This window comes from Grammomys surdaster, unplaced genomic scaffold (genome assembly GCF_004785775.1).
Source record: "Grammomys surdaster isolate TR1022 unplaced genomic scaffold, NIH_TR_1.0 125187, whole genome shotgun sequence".
Classification (NCBI taxonomy): domain Eukaryota; kingdom Metazoa; phylum Chordata; class Mammalia; order Rodentia; family Muridae; genus Grammomys; species Grammomys surdaster.
The window spans coordinates 614,846-641,242 of NW_021620078.1; the positions used below are offsets into that span (position 1 = coordinate 614,846).

At 36.1% G+C, this 26,397-nt stretch overlaps 1 protein-coding gene across 1 annotated transcript in view; it reads left to right on the plus strand.

The window, feature by feature from the left end:
- Window positions 1-26,397, plus strand: part of LOC114637166 (tolloid-like protein 1) — a gene marked incomplete at its 3' end in the record, with an annotated part of 136,590 nt that overhangs the window by 66,407 nt on the left and 43,786 nt on the right. The window contains exons 2-5 of the mRNA XM_028785354.1: window positions 19,525-19,635; window positions 22,959-23,039; window positions 24,938-25,090; window positions 25,584-25,701. Coding sequence (XP_028641187.1) covers window positions 19,525-19,635; window positions 22,959-23,039; window positions 24,938-25,090; window positions 25,584-25,701 — 463 coding nt within the window. The remainder of the gene's footprint in view (window positions 1-19,524; window positions 19,636-22,958; window positions 23,040-24,937; window positions 25,091-25,583; window positions 25,702-26,397) is intronic.

Sequence of the window (26,397 nt, forward strand, 5' to 3'; positions counted from 1 at the left end):
AATATAGTGTCTTCTAGTTTTCTTAAGGAAATATATAGATAAAAGACAACAGAGGACATGAAATATTATAATTGAAGTGAGAATACTGAAGCAAGGGTGTAAAATGAGAGATGGAGACAATGCCATGGAGGATAGGAGGGAAGAGAAATCATCACATGGGTGGTATGTGTGCTACAAGGAAATCTTTTACTTTGTATTCTAAATATAAGATATGATAATGTATATTACATATCATATATATTATATATTATTACATTATTTATATCATCTATAATATATATGATAATTAATGGCCATTTGTATCATTTTACAGTGATACATCTTTTGTTCTGGAACAGTGATATACCATGAACATTTTCTTTAACCCAGTTCATGATTTACTTAATCTTTGAATAATCTCAGATTTCTACAGGTACAATTAGGAGAGGTTTTATAGATTCTTTTGAACAAAGTATCTTATATTCTCTTTTGAGATTGACTTGGTCCAGTTTATGATACAACTTACACTATCTATTGGTTTAGTCTCTAGAAAGGCCAATAAGAGGAGATCTTTGCTGATACATAATGTCTACCCAGAAAGAAGCACCAAAGCATCCTGATAAAAGCAAAGGATGTAAATCTTGAATTGGGGTGTAGGTTTCTGTAAAACTCAGAATACAAACAAATCTGAGATTCATTTTTTTATAGGAAAATCCACATATAATTTTATGTCCTGGCATCCCATTATTTCCCAAGGTGGACCAGACCTTATCATGGCTGACAAGCTTGGCTAGGGAAGCTAGCTCTTCCTTGGAATTCTGTTAACTCTCATGGATAAGTCCTATGCCTCAGCCTTAATTACCTCTCTCAGCCAGTTTGAAATCTCCATTGTTAAGATCTGACAGTATTATCCTGTGTGTATCAATACTGGTATCAACTGTTGGAGTTTGGACCACTCTGAAGGCAGTCTCCACAATGATGGTTAACAAGGCACATATCTATCAGGAAGACTTTTCATGGTAATTACTTATATAAAGCAAAGAAAGGGAGTTGCATTAGACAGAAGAAGATACTGAGCATCAGGGCTCAGGGAAGTTCTCAGACAAACTGAAAGAGCTGATGACAGGGTAACCAATTGAAATTGTTTCAGTTTGGATGGAGGTAGCTCCCAGATGCTCTCTGACCACTCTGGATGTTGAATAACTATAGGAAGTGGTTTGGATATGGATGAGGCAGAATTTCAGCCAAGAAACCTGACAATTAAAGCCTTTCAGTCAAAAAACTTCCCAGTATCTAGGGATAAATACTTCAGTCTTGAGTTTGTATCTGGCAATCCATCAAAGCCTCCTCTGAAAAATACCAAGGAAAAGATTCCAGCAGTTGGAATACTCCCTCCTCACTTCTCCCTTTTCCCTCCTCCCTCCTGCCTCCTCCCTCTCCATATTTGTAGATGTTTTGGAAGCAGAGAAAATATAGACTATTGTAAAGGGAAGATGTCTGCTCTTAAGTGGAAAATCATGCCCAGACAAATTAAACACCCTCTGTGTATTGCTTAAAAAATTTCTCATTCATATAGAAATTATCTTAATGACTAGAAACAGAGTTATGACTGCCAGCTCATTTTATAAGGTTGGTATCACTTTGATTCCAACTTTATAAAAAGAAATTAGTTATGAGTAACTGATCATAGGTTGATTCCTTTTACAAATCCAAATGCTACAAGTGGTAAAGTGTCTGCCAAGCCTTTTAGCTAAAGTCATGGAGCTAAAATATCAGAAATATTTTCATTAAAAATCATGAAAATTGGTCTTTATGAAACTGTAAAATTAGTATTTCTTCTATCAGTGCCTGTGTTCTATGTTAAGGTTTTAGAAGTTTGTTAAACAAAGCAATCAAAATGGATGGTACACACACTACTTAGTGTCAGAATTGAATGTGTGAGTGTGGCACACCACAGCACAGCACAACGAAACACAAATGACATAGCATAACAAATATGACATGATATAACACAACACAATACAACTTGACACAACACAACTCAACACAACACAACTTTCAGGTGAGAAAGATTTGCTTTCATTGAATGGCAATGAGTTTACTGGAACCAATTCAAAATGTGTCATGAACACAACAGCAAAACCAAATCCCTGTTTTTTAAACATACAGATAACATTCAAAAAACATAATATAAAATGCTAGTATTAAATATGATCACAAAATCCAGATTTTCATTGAGAAATAAATTCAGTAAGGAATATGTATAGTTTTCGAGTTGAAATTTATATCTCTATAGTAAGATAATGAGTCATCCCAAATTAGATTGAATATGATCATGGATATGAGTATCAAATATTTAAAAATTTTTTCTTATTTATTCACTACACACCAATATCACCTCCTCCCAACAATCAAGTTACTGTAGTCCTAGGCTCATCCTTTACCACTGAGGCCAGACAAGGCAGCCCAGTTAGGGGAACGGGATCCTCAGGTAGGCAGGCAGGCGACAGATTCAGGGACAGCCCCCACTCCAGTTGTTGGAGAACCCACCAGAAGACTAAGCTGCACATCTACATATGTACAGGTGACCTAGGTCCAGCCTGTGCATGCTGTTTGGTTGGTGATTCAGTCTCTGGTTGCCCCCCAAAGGTCCAAGTTAGTTGACTCTGTTCTTCTTCCTATGGAATTCCTTACCTCTTCGGTTCCTCAGTCCTTCCCCCAACTCTTTAATAAGATCCCTGAGCTCCATCTAATGTTTGACTGTGAGTCTCTCATGTCTTTCCACTGGCTGTTTGGTGGAGCCTCTCAGAGGACAGTTATATTAGATTCGCTTCTGCAGCACAACAGAATATAACAGTGTCAGTGATTGGTTCATGCTCATGGGATGGGTCTCAATTTGGGACAGTAATTGGTTGGTCATTCCCTTAGTCTCTGCTCTATTGTTGTCTTTGTACATCTTCTAGGCAGAACACATTTTGGGTCCAAGATTTTGTGGGTGGGTTGTTTTCCATATCCTTCCACTGGGACTCCTTCCTGGCTATGGGAAGTAGCCACTTCAGGATCCATATCCCTCACTGCTAGAGCTCCCCATAGGTCCCCAGGGGCCTCCCCTCATCCCAGGTCTCCGGCATGTCCTAGTGATTACCCCCTCACTACTCCCTCTCATCCCTGCTCTCCCTACAACTGATACCCCCTTTTCCCACTCCAACCCCTCCAGTTCCTCTCTCACACCTAGTTCCCTCCCTCCATCTACCTTCAGTATCTATTTTAGTTCCCCTTTTGAAGATGATTCCACCATTCTTCCTTGGGCCCTCCTTGTTATTTGGCATCTTTGGGTCATAATAACTACTTACGAGTTAATTTACAAGGTTAATGAAATTCTGATCAAAATCTTGAGATGCTACTTGTACTTGACTATTTCTCAAATTCATATGGAAAAATATGTTATCTAAAACAATTGAAAAAATTCTGGTAACACAAGTAGGAGAATAGGAGACTAATTCTGTTAAAGCTTCTTAATGAAGAGATTATTATCTTACAATAAGCTATTAAGGGCTAAGGCACCAATAAAATGTGGTGAAAGGCTTAGATATATTACAAGTACTATAGAGTTAATCAGAGTATGCTTAAGGCTCATATAAAAGAGGTTTTGTTGGCTGTTAAGGTACTTTTTGTTGTTTTTTGTTTTTATATTAATCATTTTATTTATTTACATTTCAAATTATATGTCACTTATCAGTTACCCCTCCACAACCCCTCTATCCCATCCCCTCACTCCCCTTTGCCTCTATGATGGTGCTCCTCTACTCACCCACCCACTCCCACTTCACTGCTCTAGCATCCCCCTTGGCTGGAGCATCAAACCTCCATAGGACCAAGGGCTCCCCACTCATTGATGTCAGATAATGCCATCCTCTGCCACAGACATATCTGGATCTGTGGATCCCTCCATGTGTACTCTTCTGCTCCACTTTTGAGCGGTGTTGGACTCTTTAGGAAGTGGGGACTAATAAGGAGAAGTCGGGTCATTGGATGTATGACTGTGGAGGTGATATCAGGATCTTGGTATCTTTCTGTTACTGTCTTTGCTTCGCAGTTGTCAAGAAGCAAGTGCTGTCCTTTGCCTCAAGGTTCTCCTGGATGCACTGCATTATCATTGGCCCCAAGAAATTTGATTCAGTGACTATGAACTGAAAATTCTAAAATTGTGGACCAAGATAGTCCTCTTTCTGTTCAGGAGGTTATTTTGGGTGTTATGAAACAATTATAAAGAGCTAATTTATGCTATATATGCATGTATGGGTAACAGAGTTGATATCACAAATATCTGTGGAAAAGATATACATTCTTTGTATGAAGCAGAGAGGTATTCATGAAGAAGAAATTCTTGTCACAGAATTTTAAAATACTGACTCTTTTAAATCCAAAGATATTTATGAAAGTGATATAAAAATTTTAGGAGAGGGGCTAGGAATATGGCTTAACACTTGAGAATACTTCATCAGAAGGCATGAGTTCATATCCCAACACCAACATTAGGTAAGGCTCAAACAACTATAAATCTAGCTCCAAGGAATCTCATACTCCCTTCTGCTTTCCAAGACAATACACAAACAAATAAAATATAATCTTAAAATAGCTTTAGGAAGTATGGGAAATTATTATATGATTCCAAGAAAAGATCTGTTGCTTAAACATTATTCAAAAGTGTACACTATACATAGGATGCCATTCTAGCCAAGAAGCTATCTGTAATCGATACTTGCTCAGAAAGGAAATAGTGAAAAAAAAAAAGAAAGGAAATAGTGTTCTCCAACAGAGTTCTCCAATGGTGTGTCACTGGGTGTATGCACACCCCAGGCTTAAGAATAGTTGGCTAACATAAAAATGCAATGGTATTTTTATGGTGTTTTGTTTCATTTTGCTTTGTTTTATTGATCTTTTGGTTGTTTTGGTTTTGGAGTATGTGTGTGTGTGTGTGTGTGTATGTTTGAAAGTGAATGAGAGGAAAAAAAGGAACCATAACATAGAGTGGATAGGGAGGTGAGGAGAATTTGGGAGGAATCGGAGTAAGGGAAAGCAAACATTATATGTTATATGAAAAAAGTTTCTTTTTTCAAAAAATATGATAAAGTGCATAATCTAGAAAAATCATTAAGTTCATTATATGCAATCAAATGACAAGTTTTGAAATTGGATATATCAATAAATCCCATTCATGCTAAATTGAAATCTACTCTGCAGTTCCAAGAAGGGTAGGAAGTTAGCTTTCAGAGCACATGGGAAATGTCTGCACAGCATCCGAATGAGACATCTCAGTGAAAGGAACCACGTTGAGAAAAGAGGATGAATTCAGGAGGAAATACAATACACCATTTTAGTTATCAGGCGCTGTGCTGTTTAAAAGCCATTTCTTTTTACAAAAGAAATGAATTGGCTTCTCAGCATCCTCCAAGAGTACCCAATTATATTTTAATATTATAATAACAATAGATGTAACCATATTTGATAAAGTGTTCTAATCTACTAAATTATTATCTTTGTTGATATGCAAATTTTGACCTAATGGAACTTACTCTTTTTTTTTAATCCTGTAATGCAGTCCTTTATTCTTTGTTATCGTCATGGCTTTCTGGGATTCTGACATATGGGTACTCTCATTTGTTTACTGTGTCAGACTAATAATTACTTCATACTTTAAAAAAGTCTAGTTTCTCTATTGAAAAGTTGTTCTGTGTGAAGATGATGTTTATTAGCATTGTGCTGGCAGTTCACTGTTTGTAAGTAGATTGGGAAATGGTGTGTGTATGTGTGTGTGTGTGTATGTGTTGTGTTTGTTATATGTGTGCAGGAGCCTGAGGAGGCCAGAAGAGAGTATTGGATCCCATGGAGCTGGAGTTTCAGGGAGTGCTAGCTGCCTGAGATGTGTGCTGGGAACGGAATTCAGGTTCTCTGGTAAATTAACAAATAATCTTAACCAATGAGCTACATTTGCAACCATTGTGTAATTTTACGATTTGAGATTTATCATAAACTTACATTGATAATTCCAATCCAGATTTGGGATTTTAAGGTTTACTTAATCTAATAAACCCATTCTACCATAAGCAAAAAGAACTACCCTCACATATTTGCACAGCTAGATGAATGGCATACCCTTCTGTAGAGTTAAAGTATAGCAGGATTTCTATGGAAGAGCAGACTGACCTGGTTGATTGAGTATAACAAATAAAATGATGTGCCAGCCACAGAAGATTAGATACAAAAGCTAGGAAACTGATCCCAAAGCCATTGTTGAAAGTGCCTTTCAACTCTCTTTGTAAGGGGAAATGGCTTCCGCAAATGAGTGAATTAGTCTATTAAAAACCACCATAAGAGTACTTATTTGCTATGAATCTATACTGAGTAGGTGTCCTTCTGAGTATAGCTCTTAATGTATTTTCTTAATATATTTTTATATACTTGAACACATCTTGGATAAATGTCCTAATATTCATCCCCTTTCATAATTATCCTTCTTATCATGAATTTTGATTTTCATGGTTTCAGTGTCTTCTGAGACTTCCCAAACATTTTCGTATGGGATGGACCGTCAACTCATGGAGCCCACCATCAAGATAGTGCTTCTAATTCTGCCCCAGTTGAAACTTGCAATTGGAAATAGGTAGTAGGTCAGAGGTATCAGTTTGGAAATATCATTCTCTTATATAACATCATCTTTTAAAAATTATCTTAAACTTTTTTTTTTTACAGTCCAAATGAGTCCTCCTCATCCACCCTCTGACCACTTCCTGGAGCCTCCAGTCTCTCTAGGGTTAAGCGCCACTTCTCCCACTGAGGCCAGAACCGGCAGTCCTCTGCTGTATGTGTGTTGGGTGCCTCATATCAGCTGGTGTATGCTGCCTGGTTGGTAGCTCAGTGTCTCAGAGATCTTGGGGTTCCAGGTTAGTTGAGACTGCTGGTCCTCCTATGGAGTCACCATATTCTTGTTGAGTTCTGGTCAAGTGGCAAGTGAAGAGCTGACAGAGTGACAGCCTCAGAGAAAAATAACTCAACCAAGTGCACCAGTTTCATCTAGAAATACTCAGGATTAGGGGTAATTAGCACTGCAAGTAGAGAACTGGTAAATCCACCTACCCAGTGAGCACTTGTGGGGTGCTGTGACTAATTCTGTCATTGCAGTCTATTTTTAGTGTTCCTTGCAATGGTTTGAAGTAGGCTTCAGAAGAATCTTGGCCGACTAAGATTTTTCTGAATGATGAGTAGGAGACTAAAGAGTCAATTCAAAATCGACTGTGAATGGCTGCTAGCAAAACCTACCCAAGCTACAAATTATTGTTAAAATGAGGTTATATAAATGATCCTTTTTCAATATTTAGGAGTGCTTGGTAAAATACAATTCAAAAATTCAAAGAATAGCGGATACAAAGTACCTGGAGTCAAGTGATCGTATGATCAAACATACCTCCGTTATCTATACCTTCTTTCCCATCTAGATGTTTATTTAAAAGAAGATTATCTAGAGTCTGAGAATTGACTCAAAAGATAAAAGTATTCATGCAGAAGTGAGAACACAAGTTTAAATCCCCTTAACCCAGTGGTTCACAACTTTCCAATTGCTATGATGCTTTCATATGGGTCCCCATGTTGTGCTGATTCCAACCATAACATTATTTTGTTGCTACTTCATAACTGTAATCTTGATGCTGTTATGAATTATAATGTTAATATCTGATATGTCAGATATTTGATATGTGGCCCCTGTGAAAGGGCCATCTGACTCAAAAGGGGTCATGAAACACAGGTTGAGAACCACTGCCCTAACCTATTGAAAAGCTAGGTAAGGCTTCTTTCCTGCCTGTAAGCTCAGTGCTACAAGGGACTGAAAATGAACAATCATTTTGGCTTGCATTCTGCTATTCTCACATCAGGTTTAGTGACAGATGCTGTATGAAGGAAGTCATATGTAGAACAGAATACCCAACATTGTTTCCTGCCTTCACAAACTCCCCAACCATGTGCATGCACTGTGTATATACAGGCATACACACATTCAGAGTGAGAGAGAAGACAAATGAAGCATTAGTCTTTTTTTCTATCAATTAACAGGATGTTTTCTTAGACCTTGTGGTACTCCTCCTCAAGAGAAATAGTGAAATGTTTTGGATATGGTATTTTCCTAAGGAAATTAGATGAATATACGAATCTGAAGGTTTCTTTAAAAAAAATATACAGGAGGATTCCTTTAACAAGTTGTGCTGTGAGTCATTTAAGATGAAAATTACAGTTCTAATTTTAGTCCACAGATTTAAAGAACTGATAAGCTTTGAGTCAAAGGGTGTGTAGTTAATATTGATATGTATGAAGTTATGCAGTGAGATTATAGATTATATTCAATTTATATATTTGCTAACTAAAAGCTGCTATCATAGATCAAAATTCTTAAATTTTAGAATGACATATTAAGGATTATTATTTTTTGAAGATGTTATTTACTTAGGAGGAACTTATGATTTGGATACCAAATCCCAAAAATTATTACCCAAGACAAGGTTTGAAACAGTACTAGCAGAATTATTAAACAGGTGCTAAAAATTCACGCTCAGAATGTAGGCTTTATCATTATCAGGACTGAAGTTGGAATCCAATCCATTATTCTTTATCAAACGCTTTCTTTGTAGGTAGCTTCTATTTTTCAAGAAAGGAAATCATCTCCAGATATCAATGCAACATTCCTGATTCTGCAGCCTTGTAAAGGCAGTAATCATCTATTCAGTCAGTTCCCATGTGAGACTTTTCTATAGTTTAGACACTTATTCTGATGACTTTGAGTACAAAGTTTAACAATTAAAGCTCCTAGTTCAGAACTTTGTATACTTAAGGAATCATGTATGTACTCAGAAAAAATAGCTTACTTCTATCAAATAAAGGTAGACCTATCATCTGATAAGCAATGCAAGATTGGGGTATATTTTTTAGTTTGAGTTTTTACATTGTATTTATTTATCTATTTGTTTATTTATTTACTTGCTTACTTACTTATATATATATAGGTGACAGGGCAAGTTTGTGTGTGTCAGAAGACAACAGGCCAGACCCGGTTTTCTCTTTTTATCCTATATGCTCTAGGGCTTGAACTCAGGTCTTTAAATTTAGCAATGTTTACCCTTATTCACTGAGTCATCTCTCTGGTCCTTTAAAAAATTAATTACAATTTCTTTGACAATGTCGTACATGTATGTGATATGTTCTTATTTCTGTTGTTTCCTAAGTGCTATTGTTTCCCTACCACCCAGCTTAACCTGACTTCTTTTCTAAAGGTCCCCTTTCTGTGTTCACGCCTTTTTGTTTTGCTTGGGAGCCACTGATTAACTAGAATTATCTGGGACACTATGGGCATGGAAATAAGTAACGGAGCCTGGTGGGCTCACTGGTAGTCATGTATCTGAAGGTAATAAATATCCTTGAGTCTATTGATAGCAAACAATTCAGCAAGATGTCAGGACATCCTGATCTTCTCCCCATCTATGACTGGAGGTTGCCAGGCCATGTCCTTTGCAGGCCTAGTGCAGGCACCACTAGGCCTGCAGTAATACCATGATCACAATGGCAGGTTGACGCCCATAAGAATATATTTGCAGTCCTTCTCCTCATATTCTGGCTCTTACATTCTCTAAGTCTTCTCTTCAGTGATGTCGTCTGAGGCTTAGGGTTTTGGGGTCATATAAATTGTTCTATTTATGGTTGAACACTCAACTGTCGCTTATTTTTAGCACCCAGAGCAGCCCTGGGCATCTGCATTCACTGCCCGTCACTGAAATGGAAGCTTCTCTGATTAATGCTGATAATAGCACTTGTCTATGAGTATCGACATAAATATTTGGGAAGGAGTTTGGCAATGTGTTCAGTTTACTTGAACTGCAGTATTGTAGCACCCATGTCACACACAGCTGTGGATGCTTTATTTTCACTGATTTACAGTGGAAGACATGACTCCCATTCTTCAGAGCAGGCCTTGCTTCCAGTCAGGGACCTGATACAATAGCAGTTGAGCCTCTGCTGCCACAGGGGAACTTCTGAACTGGTGGGTTGTTATCATAGCCCATAGAAACTTTTTTTAGTGTTAGCACTCTTAATAAATATAAGAATACTACCTATAAGTACTCTGTATAAATGAATAACACAATGTTCAAAGGGCATAATATCAAGTGAGATTACACTCTGAATATTAAGCACCACATACTTCATAGTTGCAAAAGTTATACTCTGTGGAACATTTAAAATAAATTAAAACATATAAAGCACGAAAAACAATACAAAAATTATTTTAGAGACCTTTTCTGTTTTTACTTCATTTGATCTCAACTTAAGTCTCTTCAGCTATGCTCCAATTTTTAAAGATTATATTCTTAATAGGAGACAAAATGAAAATCAGCATGTTGAATCAGGTTTCCAGAGTGTCAGAGCCCTTTTCTGTTTCAGACAATTTTCTTCACTGATCATGAATTGTTTTATGAAACGTAAAGTATTAACCAATGAAAAACTTCCAGCCTTTGACCCATACTCAAAGGAATTCTTTTTATAGGAGAATAATAACCAGAAGGATTATAATATAAACATCTTTCACAGATATCATTATAATGTAAGCTACATGGAATGAGAAAGAGAAGGTAAGAGACAGGAGATCCCTCTCTTTGTGGGAAGAGGTTCTCAGTCAATAAAACATAATGAGTATATAGAAAACAGAAACCTTGAGTAAGTTGTTCTTTCTTCCAGGGACCTAGACTAAGATCTACTTCAAGGACTACTGTGAGTATTCAGAAAATAAACAGACTTAATGAAAAATGAAATGCTAGGGCTGATCCTACACGATATACAAATGTTAACAGTAACAGTACTAGGGGAAGAAAAAAATAGCTGGTGTTCTTTGTCCTTACCAGATGTATAATGTGAATAAAACAAATAATCCCACCCTTGTTAGTGTCTGATTATGAGCACTGTGTTTGCACAGTATAAGAATGTCAGATTTAAAAAACTTGTGAGCTGCAATGATTTATTTTCCTAAGGCTTGTGAGAGAAAAATATTAGGCCATACACACACAAAGAGTCTCAATATTTATTTTTACATTTGTTTGATCAAAGTACTTTCAGACAGTGCCCTTTCTGTTTCGAGGCACAGAATGCCAAATGAATATTTGTGGTATGGGTGATATTTTAAAAATGTCCCAAAAAGCCCCATCCACAGGCATTGTGGGTTATAAATGCAGATTGACAGGCGGTTTCAATAGATCTTTTGTTATGGGAAAATTTTTGTTCTCTAACTTAAAAAAGAAAGATGTTAATTTAAAAATATAGCATTTGATCATATCCATAATGTAAAATGACTCGTAGAAACAGAGAATGTTGATTTGAGAAAGAAAGACAGTTTTCTGCCTGTGTTCTGCCTTTGGATTAGTGAGAAGGATGCAGACTCATCCTGCTACGGATAATAAAGATGAGAATTAACTATATTGTCAAATGTCACCATGTCTAGAGGGTTAATTCTTGTTGACATGGTAGTTCATTCCACCCATCCAACCATCCATCCATCCATCTGTCTACCATTCATCCTATCTATCTATCTATCTATCTATCTATCTATCTATCTATCTATGTATCATCTGTCTATCTATCTATCTATCTATCTATCTATCTATCTATCTATCTATCATGTATCTACCTATCATCTGTCTATCCATATATCCATATATTTACATACATACATAGTTACAAATATATTTATTTCACCATTCAGATACAACATCCACTTACGTTTTATTTCCCAATTTAATGAATAATTGAAGAGGACCATTTAACTAGAAAAAGCATCCATGTTGTTTGAAGTGATTTCAAAGATTAGAACATGTTTGAATAGTTTCCATCTCTCCCATAATTGAAAATCCATAGTGTAACTTTCTTTTATACTGTATCTTTTCTACTCTACTCTCAGAGAAAACAAACAAACACTCTACCATTGGTAGAAAAAGACATATTGATTATATAAAATCCATGTCCATGGATCCATCTTTCTCTCTTGTTTATGAAGAAATACTAAGTAAATATTTATTTCAGTATTGGTATTTGAGCATAAGTTCTTTTCTTAAAATTAAATATTTTATAATTTTACTGAGTTTATGTTTAAGATGTTCAAGCTTTCCTCTCCATCTCATAATCAAATAAAAATGCTAATTTTGAAAAATCTACAGATAGCTTATACTTTAATTTTATACTGTGGCAGCGTCTTGTGAATTAGTTGATAATGGCCTTGAACATGTGATCTTGCCTTTCAGAATTCTGAGTACTGGTTTGTAGGCACATGGTCCCTGGAATGTCACAAAATATTTTAAATAAAACCTGGAGTGGGATGGATATTTTCATTTCTGTTAACTTACATAACTCACATATTACCTGGAAATTTTTCTGATCCCTATTTTAAGCTTATTTCTAGACATGGATATAAAAATTTAAATTTAGCTTACTCTATCAAAATTCTATATAATTATTTGGACAAGAAGGAACAAATGATAAGAAGTTCAAAGTAGTTTTTGGCTAAATTGGTGGTCAAGACTACCATACCTTTAAGAGACTTTGCCTCAAAGGAACAACAAAAAAGCAGATAATTGTTTTTCTTGCTGGGAGTTTATGTAAAATTCCATGTAAAAAAAGAAAACTTGTACTGAGCCTACAAAATGCTGACAGAAAGTTATTTTCTCTTCTAACCTTGTTTCTAAAACATGTGTTGGATCTTTTTCGAAATCTTACTTTTCCTTTGCAGTTTGCAGAGTGGTTATCTATCATGTGACAACAGTTGACTTTAAAATGTTACCGTTTCCCTTGTCTGAAAAAAAATTTCCATTAGGTTTTATTGTGAATTGAAACAGTCTTGTCAGTTCCTTATATGATGTCATCCTTCCTCCCTAAATCCAATATCAAAAACAGCTGGAAGTGTAAAGCGTAGTTGGAGAGTGGTAAAAATCAGGTATTCTTGGCTATCCTCAGAGCTGGGAGCTTTCCCTGTAAGTCCCAAGTATCTCAAGGTAACCAGCTTCTAGAATAGTCATATGTTCCATGAGCCTGTAAGTAGTGTAGTTAGAAGAACAGGAAAACATGTCCATAACTGCATTTCATAATATATATTGTAAGAATCAAAAAGGCAGATTCCTTGAAATTATATTTGATATATACCTCTTTAATACACTTTATATTAAATGAATTTAATGCATATTTTGAGAAACGGTTAAATAGTGAGTATTTTTGTGTAAGGCAAATTTACCAGATATGTATCAGATCAAGCTCACATTTTTACACAGCATCTACCCAACCTGTATTATATTTCCATTTCTAGATTTGTTTGATTTTATGTGTGTGTGTGTGTGTGTGTGTGCTTGTGTGGTTGTGTATGTGTAGCAAAGGACAATCTTAAGTGTCGTCATTTGTAGGAGCTGTCTATCTTATTCTATTGAAACATGGTTTCTTACTTGTCTGGAACTCAGCAAGTTGGGCTAGGCCAACTTACAAACAATACCCCAGGACCTCCTGTCCTTACCTGCCTTTAATTCTCCAGCATTGACATTTCAAGAGTGTGCTACCATGACTGGATTTTTACATTGGTTCCTGGATACAACTCATTCTTTTTCATACAAGTGCAGGTGTAGCAAGCACTTTAGGAACTGTGCTATCTCTTCAGCTCCTAAGATTTAGATTTAATATACTGGAAGTGTCTCTTTATATTTCTTTGGCAGTAAGGACTCAAGGGTCTGTCAGGGCTCAGTGGGTTGACTACAGATAAAGAGAATGTACATTTCTAATAGCTAAAGAATTTGGAAATATTACTTTCAAGGAATGATGCATGAGGACTCATGAGATGGCTCAGCAGAGGCGCTTGCTGCCAGGCCTGTAGTTCTAACCAGAACTTGCATGATGCAAGGAAAAACCCAATTCTTATATTATTTTTATATTTAAAATATAGTTATTTGAGAATTTTTATAAAAATTTTTTGAACATATTCAACCCTCTCCCAACCCTTCCCACATCCATTTCCTACTTCCGTACCAATCAAACTTTGTTTTCCATTTTTGTTTTTAAACCATTAAGTCTATTTTGTGCTGGCATGCTTTTGGATATGTAGCCATGGGATGGAATTTAGTTGGCCTACAAGGTTAGGCAACTTTAAAGAAAACCGGCACCTCTTACACAAAAGCTATAAATTGCCAACATCTTGTTAGCTGGGGTAGGCCATCCTCTCCACTGCCACTCTCCATGCTGTGAATTTTGTCTTGAAAATATTCTTGCAAGTTGGTTTTTAATCTCCTCCACACATGCTTCATGGTACATGCATACTCTCCCTTACACAAGTGATAAATAAATGTGAAAAAGATAAGTGTTTTTGAAATTAGATATATTTAATTGATTTAAATATTATATAATGCATGTGTGTATCAGCTTGCAGTGCTATCCCATTAATAGATACAGTTTAGTGCATGAGTGTTAGTTAAAAATAAACATAGTTTTAACCAAACAGAATAAGTTGAGAAACAGGCACTTCCTGGTGTGATTTGTACTTCAAATCTAGATTGAAAAGTCTAGATTTGATGACCAAATCATTTTTATAGAGTTCTGTGTGTCTGCCTAATGTTGATGGAAGCACCCTGAAGCAAGACAGAGGGACACCTGATTGGTACATTTGAGAGTAGGGGTTTTCTGAGAGAAGTGTTTTTTCCATTGGGATGGTCCAACAGACTCTCCTTGCCTTTCATCCTCAGCTCCCGAGTATAATAGCAACCAGGTGTAAGGTTCTGGTACTGGTGTCAACCTAAGAATTATACTGACTTCTTTAGGGGTAGTCAATGTGTCCTTGGTGAGACCGTCAGCTCTGCCATTTGCGTGATCTCTATAACAATGTATTGTGACTCTTTCTTCAGAAAAAAATCTTTTCTCTGCTTATAAACCTGTACATATTTTATACTGATTAAAAAATTCAATACTACAAACTTTAATCATCTTTACTGTTAACCTTTGATATATTATCAATACTAAAAGGTAAAGGTAAGCAGGGAATGAAGCAGACAAAATGTCCATTTCTTTTTGTTTAAGCATTTTAAAATACAATTGCTATTTATTTACTCTCTCACTATCCCTCCCCCAGAAAACATCTCTCCCTGAAAATCCCTCTTCTCAAGTGTGTGTGTGTGTGTGTGTGTGTGTGTGTACGTGTTTGTTTATACATGAGACTTTCAAAGCATTCATGTAGAGATCACACTACAATCTGAAGGAGTAGATTAATTTTCTCCTTCCACCATGCAGGTCCTGAGATTAACCTCAGGTTATCAGGTCTGGTGGCAAGTGCCTTTACAAACTATCTCAATGGTCTTATACTTAACAGTGTGTAATTAAACAGTTTGTTAGTTCTATAATTTACGTTGTGTGGTTCAAAACACCTTACAGGAATATATGGAGAGTCATATTTTAGACTGTATAGTCTCACCATACATTATTTTATAAAGTACATTTATTTTGTGTACCATAGAAGAATCACTGCAAGCATCTTGGTCTCTCTCACTGCCAATTTTGTTGTACACTGAAGACAAGTGACCTTTAGGTGAAAAATGAAACCTTGTGATTTTGCATGTAGTTTCACAATTGCCCTTTCAACATTTAGTTCTGGCTTGCCAGTTAGCTCCAGCTTCCTTTGGGCCACAGGAATCTCAACAGAATTACAGATGGAGAGGAAATACTGTAATTCCATTTGGGTACTTACTCCACAGTGTCATCCTGTAGACAATCTTCCCAGGTTCTTTCAGCTCTAACCTCATCCCTGTCAAATCACTTTTTAAAATGGAAATGATACTTTTACTCTTTAATTTTCTTTGTTGTAAAATTATATCACATGGTTAAAATAGAGAAAAGGGAAACAAAAGAAATTTCCACAGTAGAATCTAGAAGCTTATATATTTCTTTGCCACTAAATATCAAATCTATGGAAGATTCTGTGAAGAAGCTATATAGACAGTACAAATTGCCATGCTATAGCTTGATGGACCAAGGCTTGCACAGAATATTCTGTTGTACAGAAAACAACACTTAGATATAACTAGAGATACAAGGAGAAAACCTAAAATTATATGCCATCATAAGAAATGGGGCATTTTAAATGTAGAGTGTGAATCATTGTGTGTGTGTTGTTGTATTGTGTTGTGTGGTGTGTTGTTGCTGCTGCTGCTGCTGTTGTTGTTAGTATGCATTTGAAGATGTTGGGTTTAATATGTGTCCTGACAACATATAAGCCAGTTGGCTTTATCTCTCATGACTTTCAAGGAAGTACTTAGTTTTTTCCTTGACCACTCAGTTTATGAAGCAACTAAAACTGTTTGCTAAGCTGTATCTGAAGCCACAAATTGTAACAAAGTATAAATAAAATGGGTTTATATTCCTCAGAATGGTTTTGATGCTAGTTAAGTATCATCTGGAATGCCCCCCTCCTCCTCTTTCCCCTCCTCCTCTTCCTCTTCCTCCTCCTCTTCTTCCTCCTCTTCCTCTTCCTCCTCCTCCTCTTCCTCCTCCTCTTTCTCCTCCTCTTCTTCCTCCTCCTCCTCTCCTTCCTCCTCCTCTTCCTCCTTCTCTTCCTCCTCCTCTTCCTCTTCCTCCTCCTCTTCCTCCTCCTCCTCTTCTTCCTCCTCTTCCTCCTTCCCTTCCTCCTCCTCCTCCTCTTCCTCCTCCTCCTCTTCCACTTTGTTCTCTTCCTCTTCATTTTCTTGTTCTCCCTATTCTCCTCTACCACCTCCTCTCTTTATGTTCTTCTTTTTCTGTTTCTCCAGGCATAATGATTTTTCTTTTGTAACTGTCTTATCCTTGCCTTGTTAGGGGTGTTTGGTGCACATAGGCACATCAGGGAATTTGTGCCTTCCTTATATAAAATGCCATACAAGAAAATAAAAATCCAAAACAACACTCAGATTTTAATCTACTGAAACTCTATAGATTAGAGTTTTATTACATTTTTACTACAGTTTTACTCTGAAATATCAATACTTCAATGGCCACAGTGCTTTGGGCTTCTAGTCAGCCACTCTGAATATTTATTCTTAAAGAAATAAAAACAAGTAATATTAAAGATGATGACAGTGATAATCATTCTCCGTGACTGGGAGTTTCCTTATTAAATGCAGAGATTCATCTCAATCCTGGCCTTTCATTTTAAGTGGAGTCTCTGATTCTTGAGCAAATTTAGAGACTCCCTGATTTAGGCTCTCCAGTTGTCTACAAGACTACAGCATTGAGGGAGAGGTGAACTGACTGTCTCCTTGTGGTCACTCCTATTACTCAGAAATATATACAAAATAATAGTGTTTTCAAAAGTAGCAAACTTGAACATACCTGAAAATCTTGAATGTGAAAATCTATATTAATGAAAACCAAAGATGATTCTTTTGTTGTGACTGAAAAAACTAATAAACTAAGGTAGATTTTCTTTTTCATGGGATACAAGGCTTTAGGGGTGTAGGAGCTGCTGCCTTTTCTGCATCATGTGTATAAAGTGGGCTTCAAGTTTAGAGTCTGGATTTAATTTGGAGCATCAAGGCTTTCAGTGTTATACCCTGTTCTCTCTCTGTGACTTTGTTTTCATGATCATAAGTGAAAGTAAGCCTCTCTCTACCCAGATTTGACTGCCATTCTAGTGACAGTGTTCAGCCTTGGTGACAGGGTAGGAGAGAACTGCTGAGAAGGGAATTTGAAGTTAGAATTTTATTTTTTCTTTTGTGGTTTTTCAAGACAGGGTTTCTCTTATAGCTCGGGCTGTCCTGGAACTCACTCTGTAGACCAGGCTGGCCTTGAACTCAGAAATCTGCCTGCCTCTGCCTCCCAAGTGCTGGGATTAAAGGCTTGTGCCACCACTGCCCGGCGAAGTTAGAATTCTTAAGAAAGAATTTTCCATACTCTGAACCAGTAGTATACTTTGAACCAAGTTCTGATTTCTTCCTGTCTTGATTTGACATCAATCTGACCCTTCCCATCTCCTGTCAGTTTTGTATGGGGGACCCAAACTTGTCAGGCAATTAAATTAACTATATAATATGACCAGCCTTTGATGAAAGCCCAAACAATTCAAGACCTTTAAGATTGGAGTTAAATTTGGTAAGTTCACTACTTTCCTAAAAACTGGTTCTTTATAGTGCTAAAATTCATAAAGGTAAAAATTAAAATTCCGTAGATGTTAAAAAATTGAAAAGGATAGTTGTGATCACTTTATAAGTCTTCCTGTTTTCCTTTCACTGTTTTGTTTTATAGAAGAAAATCTGAATTTAATTTAAACAAAAAGGATATTTGTAAACCAATATTAAAACGGAAAGAAAGTTAAAAAAACAAAGAAATAATCTTGGAACTTCTAGGCATTTCTTAGAGTTTTCTCTATCATGATAAATTCATTTTCTCTGTCTAGCTCTCTGAAGGCAGTATACTGTGACATCTTTTGGTACATTGTACTCAGTGGACTTAGTTTGGAATTGATCAAGGCAGCAGTTTCATTATTATGTTCTTATTTATAATCTTAAATGATAAATTTGCATGCTATTTTTAATTGAGATCCATTATCTCACAGTGGTTTATAGATCTTTACTTCTTCAGGTAGCATAAATCCCTGGTTAGAACCTGTTTGTTTTGGGTTATGAAAATGATTTTGAGGTTCCTAAAATGACAAACCATATTTTATTAGTCATTAAAAATGAATGCCACAGCACCCAGGGTGCCTAAACAAATTAACTAACAAAACTGGCTTAAAACTTAAGTTTCTTAGTTGTGTATGCATTTCTAGATATCCAGAAGCAAGTTGGACTTTAAGCCTATACCTCAGCAGCATACACAGCTTGCTGAGTGAGTGGCTGGCTCAGTACAGCCTTCCTAGTTTGGAGTGTATCTTGCTGAATTGACTCCTCATGGTCCATGGTTTTCTGGTTACTGCTTCCAACTCTTGGTGAAGACTTGCACAGGGCCACAGGCATCCACAGAATATTCATGTCAGATCTTCCTCAGTTTTCAGATTCTGTCAGGGTACCAGCTTCTTCTTGCTTTCAACACCTTGTAGACCAGCTCATTTGAGCAAAATAATTTTTCCTTTCTGTAAAAATGCCAAAGTTTTTGGGTGGGAGCATGTATTTATACTTGAGAAATCTAATTGACCGAGGTAAGATTATCTTAAATATGTGCTATTAAAAAAAACCAACCAACCAAACAAACAAAAAAAACCCAATGTTTATTTTTCATTATGTTGATATGGGGGTGTGGCAAGTAGTTGTGCCTGAGTGTAATGGCCATACAGCTGGCATTACAGGTGCCCCTGAGGCACCGAGCTAGGTGCTGCAAGCAAATGTAGGTCCTTGGCAAGAAAAGTGTGTGCTCTTCACCTCTGAGTCAGCGCCCCTAAGCCTTTATAATGTCTTATACATAATTTGATTTGCATTGATTTTATTCCAATTTTTTTTTTTACATTTTAATTCCACTTCTTGCTTTTAGCTGTGTTTTGGGGTGACATCGCCTTAGACGATGAAGATTTAAATATCTTCCAAATAGACAGGACAATTGACCTGACTCAGAGCCCCTTTGGAAAACTTGGACATATCACAGGTATGGCTGATTATTTGAATGCATTTATAATACTTTTGGAGAAAATATAATTGACATTCTGTGGATATGCTTAAAACCCCACATCATTTGACTTTGTCCATAGAAGTAAGCCTAAAGTTTAGGCTTCAATCATAGCCTTATTAAATTGCCATTTGTCACTGTGCTCCCTGCTTGGCTCTGCACCAATGACTTTTATGAAAACCCTTGAGCTGATTTCAATCTTAGTTGTTTTGAACACTTTTAAATTATGCCTATATAAAAACACAGAGGCTTAAAATATTATCTTCAAAGGTTTAAATATTTTTCTTATACTTTCTTAGTAAAATTTTTATTCTATTGGAGATTGGAAGGGTAGAATTTGTTTTTTAGTTTTAGCTGATGAATAAATACTTATTCATGTGGTATTTATTAATATTATATGTATTACATATTAATACTTATTTATGCAAATATATGCATATGAATTAAATATACTTAGATTTGTATAAGTATTCTCATTATATAAATATTTATAGATAATAAACATTTATTGTAATATAAATATATTATCTATTAAAAAAGTGTCTCAAGCAGCCAGGCTAGCTTCAATCTTGCTATATAGCCCAAGCTAGCCTCAAACTTCCTACCCTCTTGTCTTCACCTCTCAAGTGCTGTTATGATCATATGGTGCTGTAGTAGGCATTTAGACTTTATTTGATGTCATGCATTTTATCTTATTTAATTCTTCCTTTCGTTATTTTTTTCCATTCTTATCCTGTGTAATATTAAATTTGTATGCAATTCCTCTCTGCTATGTATCAGATAAGTCTGCCATAGAGTGAAGACTCTTTACCGAGCATCAATATTTCTTTGTCTAAATCATTCATTCATTTCAGTAACCTTTTTATTTCAGCAAATTTCAAACCTATGGGAAAATGGTATGATAGTGATAATGCAAAGGTTGTCAGTGGTATAATTTGTAAATGGAATAGATGTGAACAGTTTGCTCTCTGTGTGTGTGTGTGTGTGTGTGTGTGTGTGTAGTTGCACATATGCACATGTGTGAAGACATTTTGAAATTGATTACAGAAAATATGTATAAAATGCAATATCACATTTCAGTATTATGTGTTTTAGTTAAAATAAGGGTACCAACCCATGGAGTTAAAATACCATTGTAACAGCAAAGAAATGTCTTTGTAATGAGGAATGCTAAAAGAATTCACTAAAAAATTATATGCTTTGTCCTTTGTTACATAGTGGCACTCTGTCCTGAAGCCTGGGCCAGTGTATGTACACATACAAATGTTAATACTTAGATAATATATTTAATATATATAAGTACATATGCTAAGATATCTTATAAACTGTCATTGGCATACGTACATCTGCTGTGCTGTGCATGAAAAGCTAAGGGCCACAGAATTTGCTTTGGAAACTCAGAATTTCAAAGGCATTGATTTTCTCCAAACTTTTTCACACATACATAAAGGTACATGGCAAATGGACAAATGACAAAAGGGCATTTTCCCATGCACTTAGTCCTAGTTGTCCTTCCTCCCTTGCCCTTGCTGTTGGCTTTGCATGGAATTTAGACAGCACCTTCACCTGCAGTATGTTTTTTTCTGCAACGTTTATGGGACAGTTTATTCTGGACAGTAACAGACACTACTCAGCAAACCCCTGTGTTTGTTAAAGTGTATCTTGAGTTTCTGTTAAAGCCCACTTGGCTGTAAGTGTTATTTAGGTCGTTGCTTCCGCCACACTTCCCACAGTATTTTGGACCACTGATTATCTGCGATTAGAAAAATAATAACACTTCATTTAATGTTAGACACTGAGAAAACACAGTTGGAGGAAAAATGGCATCTTTTTAAATATATAGTATAGGAAACATGATAGTTTTGATCATGTAAACACTGTAACTGCATGGTTGAGAAGCACACAGATCAGAAAAACCTATAACTCTAACTCTTTGGATGAGTTTCAAATAATTTAAATGTCCAGTATTTTATGATTTTTCTCTGTTTTTCCTTCTCTGTTAATTTGTTTGTACAGAACTCTTACTTTTCTCTTCTTCCAATTTCAAAATATATGAGTTATATTTATAAATAAATACTCTTATAGATAAATTATTGATTTGTTTATTCCTATTGTGTTCTAGAACAAGTGACAATTTTTAAAGCTTAATGAGCTACCTGTGTTAAGTTTTATTTCATTTCTTCCAAATATTATTTAAAATTGCTAAACTATTCTTCCAAACATGACTACCTTTCACAGGCTTAGAACACTGCCTTTCAATTCTATGATTTTTATTCTTAGAACTCAATACTGGCCAAGACGTTTCTTTCTTTTTCACAAGGAGAACTTTAAAGATCTAGTTACACATGAACTTCAACCCTATTTAATATAAATAAGGTTGTCATGTACTGGTCATTTCAAACATTTACAGTCCCCACTTTAAAAGGATTTCAAGTAGCTTGTTAGGAATTAGTACATTTCAGTATGACCTCATCTTTCTGAAATGTCTGATGGAAAAATTTCAAAAATTTTTCTCAAGATGCACAGCATAAATGTGACCATGTAATGCAAACAATTAAGCAGTCCAGTAGCCCATACTCCCACCAGTTTGCCTTATAAGGGCATTTGACTTTTGTTTAAGACGTTAGATTTCTTTATTCCTCTCCGCTTTTTTTCTTATATTCTAAAACATCCTTTAACAGTTTTTCATTTTTTTCAAATCTTGCAAATCACATACTGTAAAGCAACACATTTTGCAGTACTCCATTGAAGTATTCACCGTGTGACTTCCTTTGATTATATAATTTAGAGAAAATAACTTTAAAAACATTACTTAATGTATTCTAAAATTTGACTTGATATTTCAGTACAAAACTTTCCCTACAAGCTTGCTCTTCTAGTGTTTTGACTTCCACTTACTGGAAAGATATCTGAACAGACTCAGTTTACATGGAAATCACCGGGAAACAATCAATAGGGCTCTGGGACTTCCTGTCAACCTGAATAACATGGTTATGTGACAACAGGTGGTGTTAATGTCACAGAGAAGAAAGATGTTTCAGATTATCAATAACTCAATTTTCACCATGCCCATATAAAGTCATTTTAAGTTGCTTTTTGAAGTTTGCCTGTCTCCTTATTTTTAGTTACTAACGTGTTCCTGTACAAACTTTACCCTCTGCACAGATTCATGGGCATTAATTTCTAACACACTAATTGCACATAAAAACTTGACCAATGTGAAATGAGCAGTATTAGTATTGTTTATTTGCAAGAACCAGCATTGGTGTTAGACTTAATACATACGTATTTTTGTTCTTTAGGTGGCTTTGGAGACCATGGCATGCCAAAGAAACGAGGGGCACTCTACCAACTTATAGACAGGATCAGAAGAATTGGCTCTGGTATAACAATGTTTAAAGTTGCAGACACTTGACTTGCTGTACAGTGAATATGATACCCATAGAAATTCAGTTAATTAAGATCAGTGGGCCACTATTCTGTGAAGTAGGTAAAGGATATGCTGGCAGTATCCCTTATTCATTGTGTGTTGTTAATTGGTATTTCATGCACAGTTTTTAAGAGTTTAAACTAGAGAAAAAGGAAATATTCCTTTATTTTAAGGTTTTTCTTATATGAGATGATCTATTAATTTATTATTGACATGTATTTCCAGTGATTAGATTTTATACTAAAATATTTCTATAGGCAATGAATCTGCATCAATTTTTATTAAATGCAAAAAAAGCCACAGCAGTATTTGTTTTTAAATTAATGCTACTTAAGGCTATTTCTGTTTAGAAAACAGTTGAACCCATCATGGTGCTTCATGCCTATAATCTTTAGCATGTTGGAGCTGGGTGACATGTATTGCCATAAGCTACAGGTGGTCTGAGCTACATTGTGAATAGTAGGAATACAAGAGACCCTACCTCAAAACAAACAAACAAACAAATAAATAAACAGCAAGCATATAACCAAAACAAACAACCAAACCAATACCATAGCCAAAACAAGCCATAATCAAAGTAAAATAAAACAAGAGCACAGGTTCAGTGGATAAGAGCACTAGATGCTCATCCAGAGGCCCTCGGTTCAATTCTCTGCACCAATATTGGAGCTTATAGCGAACTTCAGTCCGAGGGTACCTGATGTTCTCTTTTGGCTTCTGCAGGTATCAAGTAGAAATGTAGTGTGCAGGCATACATGCAGGCAAAACACCCATACACAGGAAAAGAAATAAATTTAAAAACAACAACCAAAACACCAAATAATAGTAACATGTTTATGTATGATTGTATATATTTCATAAAAATTTTATTGTGGTTTCATAATCAGTCCATACCCATAATATTAAATTGATCACCATTTGTAGTTTCTGAAAACTTTCTGCAAAGTCCTTTATTTGTGTTTCGTATCCTAATATGCTTTCAGTTGATAGATTAATAATTCATTGGCCAAAGAGCTTGCTTTCCAGAAGTGGTTCTTCTAATACAAGGACGTTGTATTAGACAAGGCTCAAGGACGTTGAGGAGATAGACATTCAAGACTTTGTCCTAGGAGCCTATGTTCAGAATTTATCACAATAAAGCACTTAATAGCAAGAGACATCGCAGTGACATTGATTGATAAATGAAAAGAATACTCACAGACGTCTATGAAAAGCAAACTCAGCAATAAAAATTCCAAGAATTGGAAAGAAAAAAAGACTCTTGACTTGGAGTTTCCTCTTAATGGGCAGCATTTTATGTTACAATGTTGTAGCAGCCTTTAAGTCAGGTTGATAGCTGGATTCAAACCCAGGAGATAGGGATGGAGACAGCCTATTGTACCATATTTTTCTTAACTCTTTATATGCTGTAATATTTATGGCTTTAGGCTGTACTATTGGAATAGCAACCTTGATTGCAGTGATTAAATATTTGGACAGAATGACTTAAAGAAATAATCTTGGAAGTGATATTTTATCAATTATGACGAATGGCTCATGGGCTTATAAGACAGTCAGCATAAGACAGTTTTTCTATGACATTATATTCTGCTAGACTTCTGTCCCCTGTTATCTGCAATGTAGAAATTCATTTTGACTCACTCATAGGGCATTAAGAAATTATATTGAGGCATAGAGTACTTAAATATTTGCATGTCTTTAGTAAGCATGTAAAATGACATTTTCCTTTAATGTAGATCACGCATATTTGTGAAAATACATATGTAAGATATTTTAACTTTTATCCTTTAAGAGGTATATGATTCTCACTGAGGACTTCTGTTTGATAGAATGTTTTAAATGTCACTGCAGGCTTGGAGCAAAATAACACCATGAAGGGAAAAGCATCTTCAAAACTGTCAGAACAAAATGAGAAAAATCGAGTCCCCAGAGCTGCGACGTCAAGAACAGAAAGGATATGGCCTGGTGGCGTCATTCCTTATGTCATAGGAGGAAACTTTACTGGTAAGACAATCCTAGTGAGTATGTGTGTTTTTCTAAAAAAGGAATTCTATTATACAAGTCATATTTTGCATAGTATATTAGTATAGAAAATATACTGTATAATCAAACCTAAAAAAGGGCTCGATTAACTTGGAATGCTAATTTCAGTCATTTCTGAACTTAAACCAAAATATTTTTAGTCTTGTATTTTAGTGTCTAAAGTATTGTGCTGGATTTTAAACTAGGTTTCCAGTTTGTTGTAGAAAGGCAGCTTCTTTTTACTAAGAGAAAGTAAAAAGAACTCACAAATTTGTAGTGCTAGTGGGCCTTAGCCCTCTGATTATAAAATGAGTATGGATACTCAACAATGACTTGTTTGTAGTGACGTGAACCAGACTTGGTTGATGTCAATGCTGGTTGTCATCTTGAACTGCCAGCCAGGATGGGGAAGCCAGCACAAAGCCTACTTCCTTATAAGCCCACACTGTTTTATTAACGTCGTGAATTCTTCCAGGCAGCCAGAGAGCCATGTTCAAGCAGGCCATGAGACACTGGGAAAAGCACACCTGCGTGACTTTCACTGAGAGAAGCGATGAAGAAAGTTACATTGTGTTCACCTATAGGCCTTGTGGGTAAGTGGAGATGACTGAAAATGGAAAGCCTGTAGGTAGGATAAAGTTCTTCCTGTTTGTACTGTACTTTGGTAAAGAGAGAATCTGCTTTTTGCATGAGAAAATTTCCATTCAGACAAATGTATCTTATGATCACTGAGCTTTGTGTCCCTTTGCAGGTTGTGCTGCATGTAATTTTAAAACATGTTAGCTCTTTCTCGAGACCTCTGCTTTAGCTTCCTCAATTTCTTGTGGCTGCCTATGAAAGGCTGCCAATGACCAGACTACTCCCTCCGGCTGTGCCCTTTCTCCTGCCCACCTTAGTTACTGCAGATGGAAAACGCCACACAGCCCTAATATTTTTTAACTAGCCAGATAACTCAATGCCTAGACGAAGAATATCGTGCCCTATCCTTCTTGACCTCTGTCTATGGCAGAGGCTACAAACTATAGGTGCCCTGAGACCTACACGTCTGCCACTTCCCCTGCTCCACCGCTTGCCCTGTCTCTTCCCTCTCATTCCCTTCTTAGCCTCCTGGGACTGGAAAGTCCCACCTTTTTCTCTTTGCCCAAACGGTTGGCTTCTGCCTCCTTTATTGACACAATCAACAACCAATTGCAGAGTCAATATCTCCCCTACAGGTCCTTTCTCTTGCTCCAACAGTTTTTTTTAGGGCTTGCCTGCCTGCATTTAGAAGCTTCACTGTCTGTATCCAG